The sequence below is a fragment of the Festucalex cinctus genome, chromosome 2 (assembly GCF_051991245.1).
Source record: "Festucalex cinctus isolate MCC-2025b chromosome 2, RoL_Fcin_1.0, whole genome shotgun sequence".
In the NCBI taxonomy this organism is placed as follows: Eukaryota; Metazoa; Chordata; class Actinopteri; order Syngnathiformes; family Syngnathidae; genus Festucalex; species Festucalex cinctus.
In genome coordinates, this window is record NC_135412.1 from 40,211,420 (window position 1) to 40,232,906 (window position 21,487).

Sequence of the window (21,487 nt, forward strand, 5' to 3'; positions counted from 1 at the left end):
TTTAATTGTGAAATATAATCTGAAATAAATCATGTATTTATTTATTTGCAAGTACACTGAAGGCATCTGTACACTGGTCATAAAATAAATAAGTTACATGCAATCGTTTCAGATATTTTGTGTTTCAATGAATATATTAATTTACATCCCCCCCCACCACCACCACCATTGACCTTACGGTTCCAGGCTGTTGAATGTCAGTCTTTGCACCCAATGTTTACTTTTTGCACTCTGATTGCATTTTAAATGCTACAGTGGACCAATTGTTGCCTTGTGTGAACCTAAAATTATGTACAATTATATGACTGAGCAGTTAGTATACCTGCCTAAGTGTGTTTTGTATTGTGCGATAACAAGGCAGGTGTCCCGTGTCACTTTGTTTGTTAGCCTGGGCGCCAAAATCATGTAGAGTGACGTCAAGAGTGTGGCCTAGACATACAATCAAGTAGTACAGTATTAGACAAACCGGAAATGAAACATTTAGTAATTTTAGCAAATACTATTTAGACGGCCAGTATTCACCCTGATAAACTACACAATTAATTACGATTACAATAATAATCTCTTATTTTAAAGTAAAACCATTTCTAAATAATAAAGAATGACAGAAAAAAAAGGAAACGAATGTACCGATTCGCGTTTGTTTGAAAATCGATTTATTTTGAAAGATATACCCGGAAGTCCTGTGGTAAAACCAATGGCGATAGCCTGGATTCGCAAAGCTACCGGGGGAGGCTAACCCACAAAATTAGGTCGACATAAGATACTCTTACAGTATAACTGCAGATATGTAACTCGTATGCTCGTTGGATGTATGGGCATTAGTCCCCAACTCCTTAATCTCCGTTTTACGGAAGGACGGACGCGTTAATAAATAACGACCCATACCGGCTGCACCAACAAACTGTAGCTGCCTAAGAGCAAGTTAGCTTTTAGCTACGGGAGTCCAGCAAGACCACTGGCGAGGTGGAAACCATTTCTGTAGAAACGCCTCAGACCGCCGGCTGTGGAGCTACTGTGTCACCTAATTGACATAATTGGTAAAAAAATATATATATATATATTATTTTAATCATTAATCGCTTAAAAACTTTAAATGCCTTCTAAATTGCGACGATGTGTTTTGTTCTTTCCGTGTCAGCGTAAAAAATAATACCTTAGGTTAGTACAGCATATTTTTCAAAGTTAGCAGCTGAGCTAGCTGTTAATAAAAATGTTATACAACTGCTCCGAATAAGTGTCATAACGCATTTCTCACGCAAAATGGGCGTAAGACCATGTTTCGAAATGACAACGGAGAAAGTAAGATATAAAGTTCTTATTGTGGTGTTTTAAAACTGTAAATATGGCTGACAGTGTACTCCTGAAATAAGGACAGAGTACTGTTGGAGGCTGCGGCTTTCTCCGAGGTGATTGGCTCAGGGTGCCTCAATCAAGTATTACTGAAAGCTGATAGGCTGGCTCCTCTGTGTTTTGGCTATTTCGGCAAGGCGTTACGTTGTTGAAGTTACAGTAAACGAAAAATAATTTTAGCATTACATGTCCTCGCAGTTATCAGTAATGCATTGTATAAGAAAAAAATAATAACGACATTCCCGTTCCCTTTTTTCTATTTTCTATATTGTAGATATTATCTATTGTCTTAACATTAATTTTGTAAATTCAAATTAGTGACATATAACACTGCATTATTTTGTTATTGATAATTCTAATTAATATTTTATATGTTTGCATGATTTAAAATTGTCAGCTTGTATGTCATTTACTGGCCTGCATAGTGGACAACCAACCATTTATTATTCAAATTATATCTGCTTCATTTGCGTTTAGTTGGGTTATGGTGTTGTTTTGCTAAATTTGTATTCCACAGGAGGGCACGTGTGATAAGTGGCCTATGAGGAAGCCACGTCGAAAAGGCCTGGTGGGCCTGGGATGTGGCAAAGATGACAGGAAGTCCAAGAGGACAGCAGTTGGTGGTAGTGGCGTTGGTGCTCGCCAGCGTTCCCCATCCCCGTACAGTCTCAAAGCATCTCCGAGCAGAGAAACACTTAGCTATGCCCAGGCGCAAAAGGTTGTGGAAGTGGAGCTGGATGGCCGGCTTCACCGCATCTCGGTCTTGGAGCCCTTAGCCGTCATCACTGAAGACGAAATGATGGCGCAGGACATCAGTGAGTGTAATAGCAACAAAGAGAACAGCGAGCAACCATCGCCTCCCGTCAGTGCTACGCAGATTGTCAACAAACCCATCACGCCCCGTGGCCGCCGGAAAGACTCTAAATGTCTGTCATTCAAGTCTGTGCCACATTCGCCGCCTTCAAAAAACCACTGCGCCCGCCCTCAACCGCAAACGACTGAAAAGTTAAATGCAACGCACAATCACCTAATACCCCTCCCTGCGCCTTCGTTTCGCCTTGTAGACACTTTCACCCATGTGGAGGCACCGCCACTGCCCACGGCGTACTACCGCTACATCGAACATTCGGCCGAGGAGCAGGAATCTCTGGCAGAATACGACATGGACGAGGAAGATTCCGCCTGGTTGGAGATGATCAACGCCAGCCGCACAGCAGAGGGCTGCGCCACGCTATCCGCAGACACTTTTGAGCTTCTGGTGGACCGCCTCGAGGAGGAGGCTTACCAGGAGGCACGCATTCGGGTGCCCTCTCAGAACGTCATTGACGACGACGCCTTCTGCTGCGTGTGCCTGGACGACGAGTGCCTCAACAGCAACGTCATCCTCTTCTGCGACGCGTGCAACCTGGCCGTGCATCAGGAATGCTACGGTGTCCCCTACATCCCAGAGGGTCAGTGGCTGTGCCGCTGCTGCCTTCAGTCCCCTCAAAAACCCGTTGACTGTGCGCTATGCCCCAATAGAGGCGGCGCCTTTAAGCAAACCAGCGATGGCCGCTGGGCGCATGTTGTCTGCGCTATCTGGATCCCTGAAGTCTGTTTTGCCAATACCGTTTTTTTGGAACCAGTGGAAGGTGTCAAAAACATTCCCCCCGCCCGCTGGAAACTTACCTGCTACCTGTGCAAGCAGAAAGGTCGCGGGGCATCCATCCAGTGCCACAAGGCCAACTGTTACACTGCCTTTCATGTGACTTGCGCACAGCGTGCAGGCCTGTTTATGAGAATTGATCCAGTACGAGAGACAAACGTCAATGGGACCACATTCTCCGTCAAGAAGACTGCGTTTTGTGAGACTCATTCACCTGCGGGCCAAGAGGGCATCTCTGATGAGGAGAGTGAAGGACGCGTGGTGGGCAGCAAAGGGAGAGCCAGTCGAGGACGAAGTGCGTACACAGATGGTCCTGTGACGCCAAAAAAAGGCAGAAAGTCTGAGAGTGATGGCAAGATTGAAAAAAAGAAAGGGAAGAAGGACACGGGTTCCACAACACTGAAAAATGCTTCGCCGCAAGTGATAGTGCCTGAAATACCCACAAGCAGGTATATTTTAGTGTATGTCATCTTGGGTGTTGTGTGAGCATATACATAGTCCTTTTAAAAATTGATTAAAAATTAAACTATTGTATGTATGTACCTACCACAATATTCGGCATTTGATTACACCTTATCCACTACACACACACCCAATTCACCAGGGATGCAACTATCCATCAACTTTTTATGTTACTGCATAAATGTTCTTTTGTAATGTTTATTTTTTTTATTAAGTACTGTGAAAAAATATTTAAAAAATGGAAGAGGATATGTTTCTGTACATTATACGTTCTATAAATCCAACATAGTCAAAACCATGAAAATGAAAACTATCAACTTTAATCTCTTTCTGTGCTCCAGGTTGAATGCCATCTGCAAAGGTATTCCCTTTCAAAAAAAGAGCCAATTGATGCAGAGGCTGCATAGCTACTGGTTACTGAAGCGTCAGTCCAGAAATGGTGTGCCACTGGTCCGTCGCTTGCACTCTAATGTCCAATCACAACGGAATACTGAACAGGTCAGGCTGGGACTTGCCCTTATATTAACACCCCCACACACCCACCCACACACCAATACACCCACCCCCTCCTCAATGTTCTTGACATTCTGTTGAATTTTCAAAAATTGATTGGATATTTCTGGGATGTAAAGTTGATCCAATGGGGAAATATATATGAACTTATTTATTTATTTAAATACTTTATAGCCCGAGGTGGTTAGTGAACAAGTATCTGCAGCCAGAGACGCTCTGAGATATTGGCAGAAGCTTCGGCATGACCTTGAAAAGGCCAGGCTGCTGGTGGAGCTCATCCGTAAAAGGGAGAAACTCAAACGAGAACAGGTAATATTGTCAAGCGAGGCTATGTAAGGCTGGATTTCCACTGTACGTCTAAGTACCGGTTCTGGTTTAGAGCATATCAGTGTCCGTTTACGTGCCTTTTGGAGTAATCATTTCAGATATCACTGTTTACATTCACTGAACACAAAATACAATAAAATAACATCAGGTGCAGATGTCCAAAATGCAGTGAGGTAGATAGGTAAACACCAGGCAGCCATGTTATAGAAGTAAACAAATAACTCTAAAGCATTACATGGCATTTAGATGACCTGGACTGCCCCTTTTGCATACTGGTAAATGCAGGTAAACTTGACATTACTCAACTGATTGCCATCAACATGTACTTGAATCAATTCTATCCATCCATTATCTGATCCGCTTATCCAAACGCAGCAAATTTAGATTTTATTGACTGTTTTATGGAATGTGTTTGGGTAGAGGCAGGTGTGTAAACATCAGATGTCAGTATTTTGAACATCTGTTCACAGTGACAGTTTATCAAATCTGATGTTGCCACGTTTTGTATCCATTTTAAATCAAATTTGAATCCAATTAGATTCATGAAAGAGGCCTGATTCAGATTCAATCCCATGCATTTTTTTTCTTTTTCTTTTTTTTTCGTATCTCTATGCTGCCATGCTGTATATCCCAGTTGTGTCACCGGAACCATCTCGTGTAAATCCAGCCTAAATGTTAAATGGGTGTTTACTTTGACAAAGTACAATATATCAATATTCTTTTTGAGCATAAAATATTGGCACTTTCATGGATTGCTTGAATTTTACTCATAAATTTTTTTAAGGTATTGAAAATCTTTAAAATGAATGAAATGACAGTAAAGCCATTTCATTCACAATAAATCAACAAAAGAAAGACATAAATGGCATATACCTGTTCTGTCCCTTGCTTACTTCTCCTGTGAAAATATTGATTGTGGGTGTGAATGGTTGTTGGTCTCTGTGTGCGCCCTCTGGTTGGCTGGCAACTTGTCTAGGTTGTGCCTCCCCTCTCGCCGTCAGTTGGAATAGGCCCCAGCTCACCTCCAACTCTAGTGAGGATAAGTGGTATAGAAAATGTATACATTTGTGCAATATTTGGCATTTATGACTTAGGACAGCTGGTGACTGTAAATGGCTAAAGATGCATCTTTACTTTGACAGATTTATCTATTTATTTGCCTCTTAGAGTTGAGTCAAGTTGCCTCTCTTGTTAGACAAGAGTTTCTTTACGGATGTACGTTGTCTTCCACCAACAGTCAATTGCATGCCCATTTAAAAATTGCAGATAAAAGTCCATCAGGCAGCTCTGGAACTGCAGTTGACTCCAATGTTGTTGTTGCTCCGCTCAACTATGGACCAACTGCAAGAGAAAGACACGGCTGAGATCTTTGCAGAACCAGTCAGCATCCAGGAGGTCAGACATTCTAAAATGTCTCATACCATTATTCCCATAAACTAGAAGCCATACATGTATCTCAGATGTCTTTGTGAGATTAAGGAATACATTTATGGGGGGGGGGGGATTGATTTAGTTAATTGGTGAAGAGGTGTGTCCCAAGAAAAATGCTGATCTTTCCTTATTGTCGTCATTAACTTATCATCATGTTCTCCCCAGGTACCAGACTATATGGAGTTCATAAGTCACCCAATGGACTTTTCAACAATGCGCTCCAAGCTAGAAAATCACGTCTACCGTTCTGTGGCTGACCTGGAGGTTGACTTCAACCTGATGGTGTCCAATTGCCTCCTGTACAACAGTAAGGACACCATCTTTCACCATGCCGCACTGCGTCTTCGAGACCTTGGAGGAGCCGTCTTGCGCCATGCCCAGCGACAAGCCGCCAACATGGGCCTGGAGCTGGAGACCGGCATGCACCGACCAGAATCACCGCAGAAACGAGATTTTTACAGCTGCACATGGGAGGATGGTAATGATGCAGGATCTGTTTTGCATACAATGGTCCTTCAAAGCCAAACACAATCAGTTCTGTGATGCTAGTCGCCCATTAATTAATTGCATACCCCGGAATTTGATATACGTGATGTTAAATATAGCCAATGAACATTATTGTCGTTCAAGCAGATGTTAACCAGGCTAAATGATTAATAACTGTAAGTAAATGTCATGGGTTGTTTTTCCCACATGAACTATCATACAAGTCGAAAATTAAATCACCCCTAATGCAGTGATTCCCTAATCACTCTTTGCAGCAGGATATGATCCAGTGTTACTTAATTTGTCCCCAAAAAAAAAAAAAAGTAAGTTATTAGTTACAAATACATATTTGTTCATCAATCTATGCCCACAACATAAAGTTAAAGAAAGAACAATTATATGTTCTTCCATTAGATCCCAAAAGTTTCACAAACTGTAAACCTGTATCTCTACCTGTTTCCATACATAAGACAGAGTAAGTTGTGCCTTCCGTTGTGTATTCAGTTGTGTTTCAAAATTAAACAGAGTCAGACTTCACACTGAGTAAGACAATTTGGGAGTAAATTGAGACGAGATTTTCTAGGGCTTGGTTGGCATTGCTCAGAATCTCACGATTCGATTAGATTCCAATTCTTTAGGTGGTGATTCAATTCAATTGGGATTCTTTAGGTCAGGGTCCCCATCGTGGTGCCCGCGGACACCAAATATAATAACTTAATTAAAGAAACTTTCTGCAAATTTGTTCTTGTGTATCATAAGGCTCGGTTGAAAAAAAAATCAAATAATATTGAATCAATTTTCTTTTCAAACCTGATATTAATTCATAAAACCATGAATCGATTATTTTAATATCGCTTTTTTTCTTCTTCTTAAATTCCTAGGTAAATACAATTTTAAAAGTCAACTTTTTTGTATCTTACTGTTTTCTTGAAATTTACTGTTCAATGTGAATTTGAAAGTATTTTCTTTCATTTATGAAAGTCCTGACTTATTGCACTTAAACACAATTCAGAATCTTTTTCATTTATATTTACAATTATTGAATTAGAATTATAAAATATTTTCATATCATCCTTGCTGATGTCAATGTTTATGTAACACTTAAATGATTAAAGCATGTTACATTCATTAAATCATTTAACCAGTTACTGGTTACACAAAGGGCGGCACGGTGAGCGAGTGGTTAGCACGTCCGCCTCCCAGTTCTGAGGACTCCGGTTCGAGTCCAGGCTCCGGCCTTCCTGGGTGGAGTTTGCATGTTCTCCCCTTGCCCGCGTGGGGTCTTCTCCGGGTACTCCTCCCACATTCCAAAAGACATGCATGGCAGGTTAATTGGGTGCTCCGAATTGTCCCTAGGTGTGCTTGTGTGCGTGGATGGTTGTTCGTCTCTGTGTGCCCTGCGATTGGCTGGCAACCAGTCCAGGGTGTCCCCCGCCTACTGCCCAGAGCCAGCTGAGATAGGCGCCAGCACCCCCCGCGACCCTTGTGAGGAATAAGCGGTCAAGAAAATGGATGGATGGATGGATGGTTAAACAAAATTTAATTTGGAATTTAAATCCAAATTTTACAAACTTTAAGACGTTCAACTTTTGAGGGACCCCCCTATACACATTATGAAGAACATGTCAAGGAGGCGCTTGCGTGAGCTTACCTTTTTGTTTTGTTTTGCCCAGTGGACAGTGTGCTGAACCCAGACAACCGGCTCCATATGAGTGTGGAGGAGCAGCTGAAGGAGCTACTGGACAAGCTGGACTTTGTCAGCTCCACGCGATGCAGCGCTGCTCGCACACGACGCATGCGCCTGCTCCGCCGCGAGATCAACAACATTCGCTTCCGGCAAGGTCCGCACCGCCACAACTTTCACAACGGCCGCCTAAAAGAACACAGCGATGAAGATGAGGAGGAGGAAGAGGAAGATGATGACAAGGCTGACGACATCAAGGCAGAAAACGGTCTTTCAACGTCAGACAAAGGTTAGTGATGAAAAACTGGCATGTTAGAGAACTTGCCAGTGCATGTGCTTACCCCCCCGTTTAGTTTAACCCGATTTTGTTTCATGAGACCAGTTGTGAACATGAGCTAACGGCACATTGTCCTCAGGTAATTGAGCCAGGGTCTCCCCCACGCACCAACCCCAACCACCCCACTGTCTCCAGTCTAGTAAGTAGGGGCCCACAGAGTCTCGTTAGCCTTGGCTGCCTCACAACTCCTCTCTGCTCTTCTACACATCACTCTCATGGACTCACCACTCTCCATTGACAACATACTGTACACCCATGCCATGTCCTCCCACTTCTAGTTCGGATGGGCTCACAGGAGTCTAAAAGGAGGGCGGGAGGAAACTGATTCAGTCAGTGGCAGCATTGAGATCCAGCCATGGTGCTGGTATACAGTTGTGAGAGCAATGTTAATTCTTCATGTCTTAATATCGTGACAGTGTATGATGCCCCCCCAGAATACAGTGGAACCTCCATAAAGTCAACCGGCATTGTGGTGGTGCGGTTTGAAATTTGGGCAAAAATTTGACTCGTGACTTTAGCTCAACAGCTGTACCATTATTTTATTTTTAACGAATGTAAAACTGTGTTGTGGAATTTTCAGTAGTTAGTAGTTAGGTGAGATGAATGAAACCGTCTGGAAAACAATTTGTCTTTTGGTTTTTTTTATATTTGAAGCTTTAAATGTCAAGTCTAGTCAAGTATAGTAGTCAAGTCAAGCATACAAGTCTAACAGCAGACTACAAGATATTGGGCTGTAAGAGAGTGCGCAGTAAGGACCATGGGAAGATTCTTTATGCTGCATGGTTAGGGTTTTGGGGAGGAGAAAGGGAGTGTCAGCTGGAGAGGAAAGCGAAGCAGTTTGTTCCGAGGAGGCTAATCGGTCAAGGTCACTTTGGTATCGCTTCATGTACAAGGAATGAAAAGCCCATTGTTAAAGAGAATACAGGTGTCCACTATACAGTACAGTATAAACTAGTGCTGTCAAACTATTACAATTTTTAATCTGATTAATCACACTTTTTAAGTTTGATTAATCACGATTAATCAACTAAATTACTCGCGTAATATAAAATACAAAATACCATAATATTTTGACATTGACACATTTTATTATCTGAATGTAATTTGCAAACATTGATTAAATGCATGTACGGAATTGCATTCATGCGTGTATTGCTCAAAACATCACAGCATCATATCAATTGGGTGCAATTCAGCAATTATATTGCAAAGAACGTGCTAAATACTGACGAAAACTTGGTAACAGCATCATATCAACTGGGTGCAATTCAGCAATTAATTAATTAAATGTAAATTACTTTTGTTTTATCTAAAGTCCTGTTTTTTAAAGCTAAATTTACCACCGAGCAAATCAACTGGGGTCACGCCGCTCATTTTGGAACAACAGGCGTAGGAAATGCCGTGCATTGACCTCATCACTGACCTGCGCAGCCTTCAATTTAACCATCCGAAGTTACGCTCAAGGCTCAAGTGCGGTCAAAAAGAATAGTGCGATTAATCTGCGTTAATACGTGATTAATGCGACAATTTTCTGTGATTAATTAATCTATTAAAGCTTTAACTTTGACAGCCCTAGTATAAACTCATGTTAATACATGCTAAATAATTATTTTACATAAAATGTGTTATTTAAAATATTTGAAGTCATTATGACAGTTTGACCGAGTAACACATTATATCTATGTACATATATCCTATAGGAAAAACACATTCTAAATCGGAACAAATATGAAGCTGCCCAACGTCCTACAACTGGCCGTGTTTGACTTCAGAGGTTACACTGAAGCTCAAGTCTCTTTGTGCTGTGGTTAGATAGTTCGTTAGAATTTTGGACCACAGACAAGACACCATTCTCCAGTGTGACTACAACACCACCACATCACACTCCATACTCGGGATGTAACGATATCCAAACATCACAATACAATATTATCACGATATAAATCTCACGTACGATAATTATCACGATATTGTGGGGAGGCTGATGATACAAAAAAAGGTCACAATATTGTAAAAAAAAAAAAAAAAAGAGCTCATACTAAAAAACAAAAAAAACACAATATTGTGCTATTGTACATTACAGCAATGCATATAAACAACCTACAATCTCTAATGGGACTTAACATTGAGGCACTTTCTTGCTAATTCACACACATAATGAGTTCCTCTACATATTGACTTGGTTCACACGCATATTACATTTCCCTTCATATGACCAATAGCGTGGATTTTAAACATAGAAGGGCCAAAACATGCCTTATGAAAATTAAACTGCACTAAAAAACTAGCCACCAGAAGGTGCTAGAACTGCACAAATGGAAATCATTGTGGCAGTTTTAATATTGCGATATCTCTGTTATCGTTACATCCCTACTACATACTCAATGGCCATTTCACACACATGCAGAGTAAAAGTGAGTTTCATGTTTCCTCCCCTCTTGCAGAAGACCTGAAATCCACTTCGCCCCCAACACTGGAACCGACCGGGCCAGCCCCTCCTCCGCGACTGGGAGACACGCCCCTGGAGCCCCCCACGCTGCGGCCGATCACAAAGGAGCCCCCATTCTCCAGCTGGCCCCGCATACGGCGGAAGCTCAGCGTCAGCCTCGCAGACGGTGATGTCATTTGTGTCGGTTGCACTAAAGCCCAGGAGGCATCGCCACCGCCAAGTCTGCACAGCGAGGAGCAGGTGTTGGCCAACGGCCTTCTCGACCTCGGCACCCCCACAAGGCCCCTCACTGGGGGCGTTGGACGACGGACTTCTGTGTTGTTCAAAAAGGCCAAAAATGGTGCAAAGATGTTCAGAGACAATGCTTTGCTGAATGGGAAGGGCTTGCAGGATGACAGTACAAGTACCTCACCCTCTGCACCCAGCACCCCCTCTACGACTCCTTTATCCACTCCTACCAAAACCCAGCAGAAAGCAATACGACCCCCCTGCCTGAATGACCCATGGACCCCGAGTGGAGACGTAAGCTCAGATGGAGAACTGGACAAAATGCTGAATCGAAGCCTGAAAAGTGGTAAGAAGCTCTAACTTTGTTGTTTCTTTAACATATGATGCACCAACAAAATCATGAGCGGTATACATTTCAAGACAGTTCTTGTGGTAAAGGGGAGAGGCAAACACAAAATGATAGGCCAAATACAGGCACATTTTGCTGTACACTAGGGATGCTCCGATCGATCGGCCACCGATCATAATCGGCCAATATTCTTAAAAAAGTACATGATCGGAATATTTGATCAAAGCCTTTTATTCACGATCAAAAATCCAATCACCCGTAGTTGATACTTCGCAGCCTGCCTGGAGAACAACTTGAGGGCACAGTGTGGCGGCAACTTCCTCATCCAACCCCCTGCCCCTCCTCACTTGTGTCTGTGTGTACCGCATTTTCCGCACTATAAGGCGCACCGCATTATAAGGCGCACCTTCAATGAATGACATATTTTAAAACTTTTTTCCATATATAAGGCGCTACAGTAGAGGCTGGGGTTACGTTATGCATCCATTAGATGGTGCTGCGCTAAAGGGAATGTCAACAAAACAGTCAGATAGGTCAGTCAAACTTTATTAATAGATCGATTACAAACCCGCTTTCTGACAACTCCATTCACTCCCAAAATGAATAAACAGCTGTTTTATTATTTTCTCTGAGGTAAAGTATTAGTGTTAGCTAGCGATCCAAGATGGCGGGATCTTCTGCCGATCGTGCAGGGTTACCGATAGCGTATTGACAGCGAGACCTGTTGCGGCTCAATAGTATTCCATATATAAGGCGCACTGGATTATAAGGCGCATGGTCAGCTTTTGAAAAAAATTGAAGGCTTTTAGTGCGCCTTATAGTGCGGAAAATACGGTACATAGATTTGTAATAATAGATATGTGTCTATGGAGCGTCCTCGTCATTCACTCCACGGACCATGAGGTGTTCAAATAGTTTTACGTAAATGTATTAACTAATGGCTGACAAATTTGTGCAAAAATTCAACAATTGGTGATTGATGAAGGCTACGTTGCACGGTAAGTTTTTAATTGCGACAAGACGGGCCTTTTTTTTTTTTTTTTTTTTTTTTAATTTAAAAAAGATGCCTCGCCGTACCTGAAGTTTCGGAATTGAAAAGAATCACCCAGAAAAAGTGTTCACCAGTCAGGCGATCGCTCACTATGATGATGTTTGCCTTGGAAACTTTAGAATGATTATTTCAACAAAAAAACAAACAAAACCAAAAAAAAAACTCCTTGGATCAGTTCTTTACAAAACACCAGGCAAAAAACTTTCTGAGAGAACATGAGAGAGAGTGAACATGAACCAAAAAGAGGGGAAAAAAATGATGACATCAGTTAAAAAGGTAAATGACCATCATTTTTATTCTTTACTCTATTCTTTGTTTTTTACATTATGCACAACTTTTATTGTGCAATAATCTAATTGTAACATATATTTGTTACATGTTTTTGATGCATTTATGTTTTATAAATCATGTCTGAATTTTGGGAGTCTTGGAACGGATTAGGGCATTTACATGGAAAATGCATCTCTACTTGTAAAATTTTCTCGTTAAGAACTTAAGAACCAGTTAATTTCATATGCAGAGGTACGACTGAATGGAGCTCGGATGTCAGTCCTGATGAGACTGCTGATTATTTCAATCTGTTAAAGCTTAAAGCTGGTAATTTTCTGTTATGTTTTATTTATTTTTTTTACTGAATAGTTGATGCATTTTGCCAGAAAGAGTTTTTTATTAATTCTCTTGAAAATGTTTTTGTCTAAAATGAAGGCGATTATATGGTGGTTGTTTTTATTTTTTTTAAATTTATTTAATATAGCCAATGGCACTCACCATAAATACATTGGGGGAAAAAATATCGATGATCAATGTGATCGGTATCGGCCGATCTTACTCATTGACGATCGGTATCGGCAACATAAAACCCTGATCATCGGAGCATCCCTACTGTACGCCATCAAGTACTTCATCTTATACGACTATATACCTATTATTGTCACATACTGCATCTAACCTCAGCAGATTTGGATGAGACACAGATGCAGATAAATTAACTTTTGTAATCGTGATCTGGATCCAGGTCAGTTTGTTTCTCCGTGGTTTTGAATATATCAAAACTAGGCGAAAGCCTTTTTAAATATTTGGGAGATAAACTAAACTACCACTTTGATATTTCTGAATCTTATAAATGTTAGTTATACAACTGTCCATTTTCTCAACTGTGTATCCTCACCAGGGTTGGCGTTTTAATGTTGCTATTTGGGAGCCACTTTGTCAGACTTGTGCAGATTTGGATTATTTTTACTATAAGAAAAGTGGAACCTACTTTCTGAACACAATTTTCAAAGAAAAATGAAATTGTTTTTCGTGCGCTGTTCTAATTTCACGAACAGCCTGGCATGGCCACTCAAGGCTCCATTGCTTTTTCTTGCGACAAGTAAACATCATTTACTGTGTGTCACACATTTGTATGTGTGTTTTTGTTCTAAATTAGCCCTCAGTATGGACCCACAGAAAATGAGAACTACTTTTGATAGTGCTATTATGAAGCCTTTAAATTCGTGTTGGAAAAAGAAGGAAAATGATTTATAGCTGAACACTAAAATTGTGTTCACGCTTGTGATCTTGCTGCAGTTTGGTTTATTGAAATCTGACGCTTGTACTGTAGTAGTAGTAGTAGTAGTAGTAGTAGTAGTAGTAGTAGGAAGAAGAAGAAGAAGTCAATTTTGTCTAGCGCTTTTCTCAACACCAAAAGAAGTGGGTGCACATAAACGTGGTTTAAAAAAAAAATAAAAATCATCAACCTTGGTGTAAGCAGTGGAGGCCTTCAATCCGGGTCCCTCAGCAGAAGCTAATGGTTGGTAGCTACCAGACTCAACCCAAGTCCCAGCCAGGAGCGTCTGCCCAAGTTCCACCTATGAGAGCGAGCTGGTGAAAGTTTGCGAGCATTTGTTAACATTTCCGCAGAAAACACCTTCCCTTTCTTGTATCCCCATCTGCCTTCATCCACTTGTTGTTTATGTTCACCATGGATACAGCTAGCACAAAATGGCTTCCACATCCCAAAATGCATTGCGGATTTGCGTTGGTCATGGCGGCCATTTTGGGCTAGTTGTACCCATGGTGAAGGTAAACAGCAGTGAAAGTGAGCGTGTTGTTGGCCACTCCTGAATTTCCGTGTCTGTCTGCTCGCAGCTCTCTTGACATTGATCTCGTGTGCTTTCAGGACTGACCAATGGCTTCGATAAGCACAAAGACGGCGGGTCCGATTCCGATTACAGCCCCTGTCCAGTCCTCCATAAAGAAATGTAAAAACATCATGTGTCGTATTGCCTGCTTGTCATACAGAATTGTTGGACTAATGCGCACGTTATTTTATAGCGCTTCGCCACCCAAACGAAGCCTGGGGAAACCTGCCCTTTCCAAAGTTCCCTTCCTGGAAATAATTAATGGAGATGGTGATTACACTGGTGCGTGTCCATTTTCTTCTCGCTCATCTTTTCCATCACTGCACAGTAAATGCATGCGCTTTATTCTCAACCGTATAAAATTAATAAAAAGAATTTTATATATATATATATATATATATATATATATATATATATATATATATATATATATATATATATATATTCTCAACCGTAGGTAACGGCAGCCAAACATCCGAGGATGAGACCGAGCTCGAGCCTCTCGACTTGGTTTGGGCCAAATGTCGAGGATATCCCTCCTATCCCGCCCTGGTAGTTACACACTTGAATGTCTTTGTAACCATTCTTGCTATCAGCCTGGCTGACTGCAAGTTTGTTGCAGATCATCGACCCGGAGATGCCGGAAGAGGGCCTGCTGCTCAATGGCGTGCCCATCCCAGTCCCGCCCAAAGATGTCCTCCGGTTGGGGGAGCAGAGGCAGGAGGAGAGCAGTCAGAGACTCTACCTGGTGCTCTTCTTCGACAACAAGCGAACATGGTGAGTATTCAGATTAGATGGACAGCAACAAACGAGTTCCGGTTGGACCAAATGTCCGCTTCCAAGTATGGAAAGTTTTCTTTTTAGTGTAAAAGGCTTACCTTGACTAGAATCTCATGTTGCATTGTGGTCAAAGATAGAATCCTGGTCACTAATTGCACCTGTTAGTCAAGTAAATACTAAATCCTATGCTAATGGCAGCAGCACATAGTCATTAGAGGTGGGAATCTTGGGGCACCTCACGATTCGATTGCGATTACGATTCAGAGGCTACGATTCGATTATAAAACGATTATTGATTTCCCCCCCAGGCAGCAGAAAAAAAACCAATGTATTTTGGTGCTTTTAATGTTTCGTACATTAGTTACAAAAATAGTAGTACAAAAGTCCTCTCAGGCCTAAATAAACTACTATTTCAGTATCAAGTTAACAGTTCAAAACAGTAAATAAAATACTCAAGTCCTCATTCTGTAACAACAGCTTTTAAGTATATTCAGTCTTCAACAGAATAAAACATAGCATTGAGCAAAAATATATTATTTCTATCCACTCAAAAGTGCACTGAGGTATAAATGAAAGACAATGTGAACTACTACTTCAATACAAATGCCTAAAAAAAAAAAAAGTGCTTTCCTGCTTTTTAAGTTGTGTAAAGATGAACATGTAAACATTAAAGTTTCTCAGAGGTACAAAAAAAAAAAAAAAAAAAAAACCTCAAGTGCTTTTCTGCTTTTTAACTTGTGTAAACATGAACGTGTAAACATTAATGGGATCGTTCGGCTTTTTTAACATGAATCTCAATTTGATCCTCACCTCCCGTGTGTGCGATCAGCACTGACTTCGGCGTTGGACGAGAGGAAAATAGTCCACCAAGCTGGCTGGGGTCTCGGAAATAAAGCGTTTTTCTTCTAAAAACTTTTTGTTTTCAAAAGCGTGATACATTTACACCACAATACTCTTTTCTGAATAAAGTCAGACGCCATTACCGCCAGCCACTACTTTTCTGTTCGTTCGTTCGTATCACTGCGCGGCGCCCTGTAGAACGCTAACCGACGCACTGCAGCCAGCTAGCTGATACTTCCGCCTGAAGTTGTTTGCCTTTTCGGAGCAGGTCTGATCTCACGAAGAGGTGGGTTGGTCAGCTCAGCCATGCTTGTTGTTGTTTTGAATGTCGAGGCGTGAGTTGTGGATGTGTACTCTCGGTCCGTCCCATTAAGCGTCCCGAAGACCGCGCGCGCTACTGCGTTTCAGTTCCGCGTACTTTTCGCTCCGGTTCACTTTTAGTTTCGGTTCCCTTGGCATATTTATATAATCGGAATTTGGACGTTTGTGAATCGTTCTCGATTGTTCCACGGCCGAATCGTGAATAATCTAAGAATCGGAAATTTTGCACACCTCTAATAGTCATGTCACACAATAGTTGCCATGACTACAGTTCTTCTTCTGCTTCCATTTCTTCTTCTTCTTTCTTTTGGCGGTTGGCATATATATACCTTTGGTGCATTCCCACCAGTGAACAGAAGGTGGCAGTAATGAGTAGAAAGTCAACACAATTAGAGAACGGGGATTTGGGGTGTCAGTCCAAGCCTAGGAGCAGCCAAACTATGAAACAAAAGGGTGACTTGTAGTCCAAAAAAATTGATATATGTACAGTAGGGATGTCACGATAAGGGCGATATCATGATATCGTGATATTAAAACTGCCACATATCGTCCTCGTCATGTTCACAATATTTAAAAGGAACACATTTGTTAAAAAAGTCAGGTTGATTTCCATTTGTGCAGTTCTAGCACCCTCTAGTGGCTAGTTTATTAGTGCAATTTCATTTTCAATAGGGATGTTTTGGCCTTCTATGTTTAAAATCTATGCTAATTGTCAGATGAAGGGGAGCCTAATTTGCTTGTGAAGCGATCAATGTGTGCTTGCATTAGCAAGTAAGTGCCTCAATATTGTTATTAGAGATTGTAGCTGGTTTATATGCATTGCTGTTATGTACAAAAGGGTTTTTTTTCTTTTCTTTTTTTAGTATGAGCTGTTTTTTACAATATTGTGATCTTTTTTTAAATATCGACAATGCCCCCACAATATCGTGATAATTATCGTATCGTGAACTTCATATCGTGATAATATCGTACCGAGATGTTTGGATATCGTTACATCCCTAATGTACAGTATCTATTTGTGTATAAAGGGTGTAATGATTCATATACTAAATCAGCAGTCACCAGTCGACAGCAAGTTGCAAAATGGCCGCCCCCTGAAATGAATAAAAATGGCTGGCTTTTGCTTCCATAACTCATGTAAATGTAATACAAATCAGAATGTCATGTTTAGACTAGTGAGGTCGCATATAACATATTATTGTCAAGAAATGTTCAAGGTTGACTTCCACTTTAACGTACAAAAGCTGCCTGTGCATTGGTGTGCTTTGCACCACCACATGGCGCCATGTTCTTGTTTTCTCACGCATTCTGTCCTCGTACCCGCAGGCAGTGGCTGACGCGTGACAAGGTGACCCCCCTGGGGGTGGACAACACTGCGGACAAGCTGCGCATGCTGGAGGGCCGCAAGCCCAGCCTGCGCAAGTCTGTGCAGGTGGCGTACGACCGCGCCATGATCCACCAGAGCCGAGTGAGCCACAGCCAAGGTTTCGTCGCCTCCAACTTCCTGTAGAGCACGTTTTGCCTCTGCCGACATGAAGCTCGGGCGCCCCCGCCCACCCCTCTCCGCCCTCCTCATTTAGTGGTCCGCTTCTACTGTACGTCCTGCAAATCAGTTGCGGAGTGTCTGTGTGCGATGATGAACTTTCAAACAATATTTATGCCAAGTGCGGAGGACCTATGAATGGATCACTGCCATCTTTTATACAATAGCTTTTTACACTTTTAATCTTTTATGAAATACTCTTGTACATATCAAAGGTACACTTAGTGTGCATTATGTTTGTAAGATGAAGTCTTGGTCACTTTTTGTTGCTCTATCCAATCAAGCCACAAGGGGCAACGTGAGTTTATATTTGTGGAGGGTTCATTCCTGACTTGCTGGGTTGTGTGTGTGTGTGTGTGTGTGTGTGTGTGTGTGTGGCAGTGAGCACAATGAATGAGCCATTGTTCTTAATTATGAATTCTCTTCTTTTGATACAAGAGAGAAATTATTTATGAAAAACAAAACTATAGAAATAAAATTATATTGGTAAAAGCAATTATATTTAAAAACAAATTGAGAGGTTTTAAAAAAACATTTTAACAGATAAATGTCACTGACGTCGGGCAGAATCCTTAAAATATCATGTTTGGTCAACCATTATCATTGCAAGAATAAGCCATTTTTGTCACTTGAACTTTGTCAATAATTTGTTTAAAAATAATAGTAATTAAAAAAATACACACACTGTAGACTGACCAATAGATTTGTGGAAAAAAAAATGTGTATTTTACCAAATTGTGACATGGGAAGTTACAGCCTGACGTCAGGGATATATATGCACATGGATTGTTGCTCCCAACAAGACACCCAACCCAAATATTTATTATTAGTGTTATCAAATATAAAAACCTACACCTTCATAAGCTTGTGCATATTTTCTTCTTCCCACCAAATACTTTGTTTGAATCAATAATTCCTCATTTGGGGAAAGAAATGCTCTATTAAAACCTTTTGGAATGTCAAACTGTGGCCTGTTTTCTTTTTGAATGGAAGGCAGTTTTAAAAACTATTGTGAAAATGATTAGCTTAATGGCCAAAGAAAAATGAATTGAGTTGATACATCAGCGTGCAATATGTGCCCTATGATTGGCCAGCATCCACTCCAGGATATGTAACATAACGTCTCTCACCCCAAGTCAGCTGGGTCAGGTTCCAGTTCCCTCCCACAACCCTGATCAGGACAAGGGCTATGGAAAATGGACGATGGATGGGTGGATGAAATCCAGCTGCTTCATGGTCATGTCATTGTTGTTATGATATGGATCATGTAATCAACCTGTACTGTAACATTGCTATACTACAAGTAAAAGGAGCCTCTGAATTGTCCCTAGATGTGTGCTTGTGAGTGTGGATGGTTCCGTCTCTGTGTGCCCTACGATTGGCTGGCAACCAGTCCAGGGTGTCCCCCGCCTACTGCCCAGACCCAGCGGAGATAGGCTCCAGCACTCCCCGCGGCCCTTGTGAGGAATAAGCGGTCAAGAAAATGGGTGGGGTGGGTGTAAAAGGAGCACCTGAGGCAGTGAGTTTGTTCCAGTGGCTACTATTTGAGGACGCACAATTGAAATGATTCTTCTCCATCAGGGGTGGGCAAACTTGTGCTCAAGGGCCACATTTGATTTTTAAAATTAGAGGCCATCATCAAGAATAATTTATTCTATAATTTGTAATTCATTTATTATAATTAACCATGTGTTTAATTTTTTTTTTTTTAAATGCTAAATGTAAAGAGTACATGTAAAATTGTTTATTTCCACACAAAAAAATCTTATTTTGTAACTATTATTCACAGATGAAATTATAAGCAACAAATTAATTCAATAATGAATGTTACATGTGTAGCTCAATTTAATAAAACTATTCTTATTTTTAATGCAACGAATAGGACTACATCATTTAAGTGGCCCACATCAAAAATCAGAGTGGTCCGTATGTGGCCTGCAGACCATACTTTGCCCACCCCTGCTCTAGAATGAATATGATGAAAGTACTTCAATCGACTAGGAGAGCTGCAGAGGTCAATACAGGTGATTTGAGTGCTGGTCAAAACACAAAAATCCCTCATCAGGGTCCATGGTTGGGTCGGGTCAAGAGGAAGTAATTGTGACGGAGGGTCCGAAGCTCCGTCAGCCGGCCCAAAAGACGACCGAACCTCCGCGGCCCGCTTCCCGCCACTCCAGCCCGGGTCCCGCACATGCGAGACAGGAGGTCCAGGATCAGCTCCTGCATTTTTTCCACGTAGCTGGCGGCTAACAGCGACGCACTGTCTGCAGGATGGACGCAGCACAAGCACAACTCAACCACACCCACTCCCAATTCTACTGTACTGTAATTACAATAAACCCTCTTTAAACACATTTTAAAATAAAATAAACACTTTCAAAAACATGTCAGATACTGAGTGAGCGCAATAAGAGCAATGGAACACAAAAATATTCTCCCAACAGTGTTCCGATCCCTACGTTTACAGTAAACATCCCTTTTTTTTCCCCCAAATTAAGAAACGTATTATCTGATAACACTGCGATTGGCTGGCAACCAGTCCAGGGTGTACCCCGCCTACTGCCAATAGCCAGCTGAGATACGCACCAGCACCCCCCAACCACCCCCCGCGACCCTTGTGAAGAATAAGCGGTCAAGAAAATAGATGGATGGATGGATTGATTATCTGATAACATACAGCAAAAATTATGCCGAATATGTACATTTTAAAATGAATGTGCAGCCATTCCTTTCTGTAGGCATAAGACGCAGGATGGAGGGAGATTTCCCTCTAATCGCCTTATCACTGGATAGCCGATAGGCCAAGACTTTTGAGGTCGCCAGGCCGCCATATTGCTCCTCCCAAGAAACATTTCTCGCCATACGATCCGATACATTTACAGTATCAAAATTGAAGAACATTTGAGACGGTATTTAGTAGAAACAGCATGATTTATGTTTTAAATTTGTTAAACAAAAACAATAGGACTTGAGACATTTTTTTCTTAAACACATGTATAAATGATATGCTTAATGATGTTCACAGTAGGACACTTGTATATTTTTATTAAAGAATTATAACTGTAATTCAACAAAAGATGCCTCTATCAAATATGTCTAAGGAGCTAAGTGATAAAAGAAATAGGGGGTCTTCAAAGCAGCACATAGCGTCCACTTAATTGTTAATATATATTTTTTAACTTGTTAAAAAAATATATATTAATTTTTAACTTGCTAAAAAAAAATTGACCTCCCCGTCACAAACCACCCACCCACGCCCCCCGGCCCTATAAAATAACTGCCTACGAGCTGTATGTCTAATCCGTAGTCTGCTCGCGAGGTGGGAGGAGCAAGATAGCCGCCCCGTCGCTTCAAAATGAGGCTGAGCTTCCTGTTTTCGCTTCTTCTTCCAAATTTACAGTTAAACATAATACTGTGCCACCACCTAGAGGCCCAAAGTGGAACTAGACCACCAAATAAAGACCAAAATTGAGTTTTAGCTGGACAACAAAATCCACAAAATACTACACACAGTGGAGGGGGATTTACGACATTGATTTGATCGCCGTACTGAATAGTTTGGCTT

The 21,487-nt window shown here is 41.3% G+C and overlaps 2 protein-coding genes and 1 long non-coding RNA gene across 6 annotated transcripts in view; 1 reads left to right on the plus strand and 2 right to left on the minus strand.

Annotated features, from left to right (window-relative positions):
• Window positions 1–14,271, minus strand: LOC144014804 (uncharacterized). 3 transcript variants are annotated; one of them, XR_013282573.1, is made up of 6 exons: window positions 14,055–14,271; window positions 7,869–8,090; window positions 5,461–5,641; window positions 5,174–5,330; window positions 3,213–3,311; window positions 1–3,121 (listed from the first exon to the last, which is right to left on the minus strand). It is a non-coding gene; the product is annotated as an uncharacterized LOC144014804 (long non-coding RNA). The 3 variants fall into 3 exon arrangements; XR_013282574.1 differs by having other exon boundaries at window positions 1–2,138; window positions 3,022–3,121; window positions 5,174–5,641; XR_013282572.1 differs by having other exon boundaries at window positions 5,174–5,641.
• Window positions 334–18,886, plus strand: brpf3b (bromodomain and PHD finger containing, 3b). 2 transcript variants are annotated; one of them, XM_077515087.1, is made up of 13 exons: window positions 334–1,040; window positions 1,871–3,447; window positions 3,802–3,958; window positions 4,148–4,282; window positions 5,567–5,695; window positions 5,897–6,209; window positions 7,891–8,190; window positions 10,683–11,261; window positions 14,477–14,558; window positions 14,632–14,720; window positions 14,896–14,990; window positions 15,061–15,215; window positions 17,706–18,886. In XM_077515087.1, exons 2-13 carry the CDS (start codon window positions 1,895–1,897, stop codon window positions 17,887–17,889), a joined length of 3,771 nt encoding a protein of 1,256 aa, XP_077371213.1. In that variant the 5' UTR covers window positions 334–1,040; window positions 1,871–1,894; the 3' UTR covers window positions 17,890–18,886. The 2 variants fall into 2 exon arrangements, with proteins under 2 accessions (XP_077371213.1, XP_077371214.1); XM_077515088.1 differs by having other exon boundaries at window positions 698–752.
• nr1h5 (nuclear receptor subfamily 1, group H, member 5) overlaps window positions 17,994–21,487 on the minus strand; it is an 11,039-nt gene continuing 7,545 nt past the window's right edge. The window contains exon 10 of the mRNA XM_077515089.1: window positions 17,994–20,186. Coding sequence (XP_077371215.1) covers window positions 19,984–20,186 — 203 coding nt within the window. The 3' untranslated portion in view covers window positions 17,994–19,983. The remainder of the gene's footprint in view (window positions 20,187–21,487) is intronic.

Coding starts and splice junctions, on each gene's coding strand:
- brpf3b (XM_077515087.1), top strand. CDS start 1,895: ATGAGGAAGCCACGTCGAAAAGGCCTGGTGGGCCTGGGATGTGGCAAA. Junction 14,559..14,631: donor CCAGTCCTCCATAAAGAAAT/GTAAAAACATCA, acceptor GTTATTTTATAG/CGCTTCGCCACCCAAACGAA. Junction 14,991..15,060: donor ATCCCTCCTATCCCGCCCTG/GTAGTTACACAC, acceptor AGTTTGTTGCAG/ATCATCGACCCGGAGATGCC.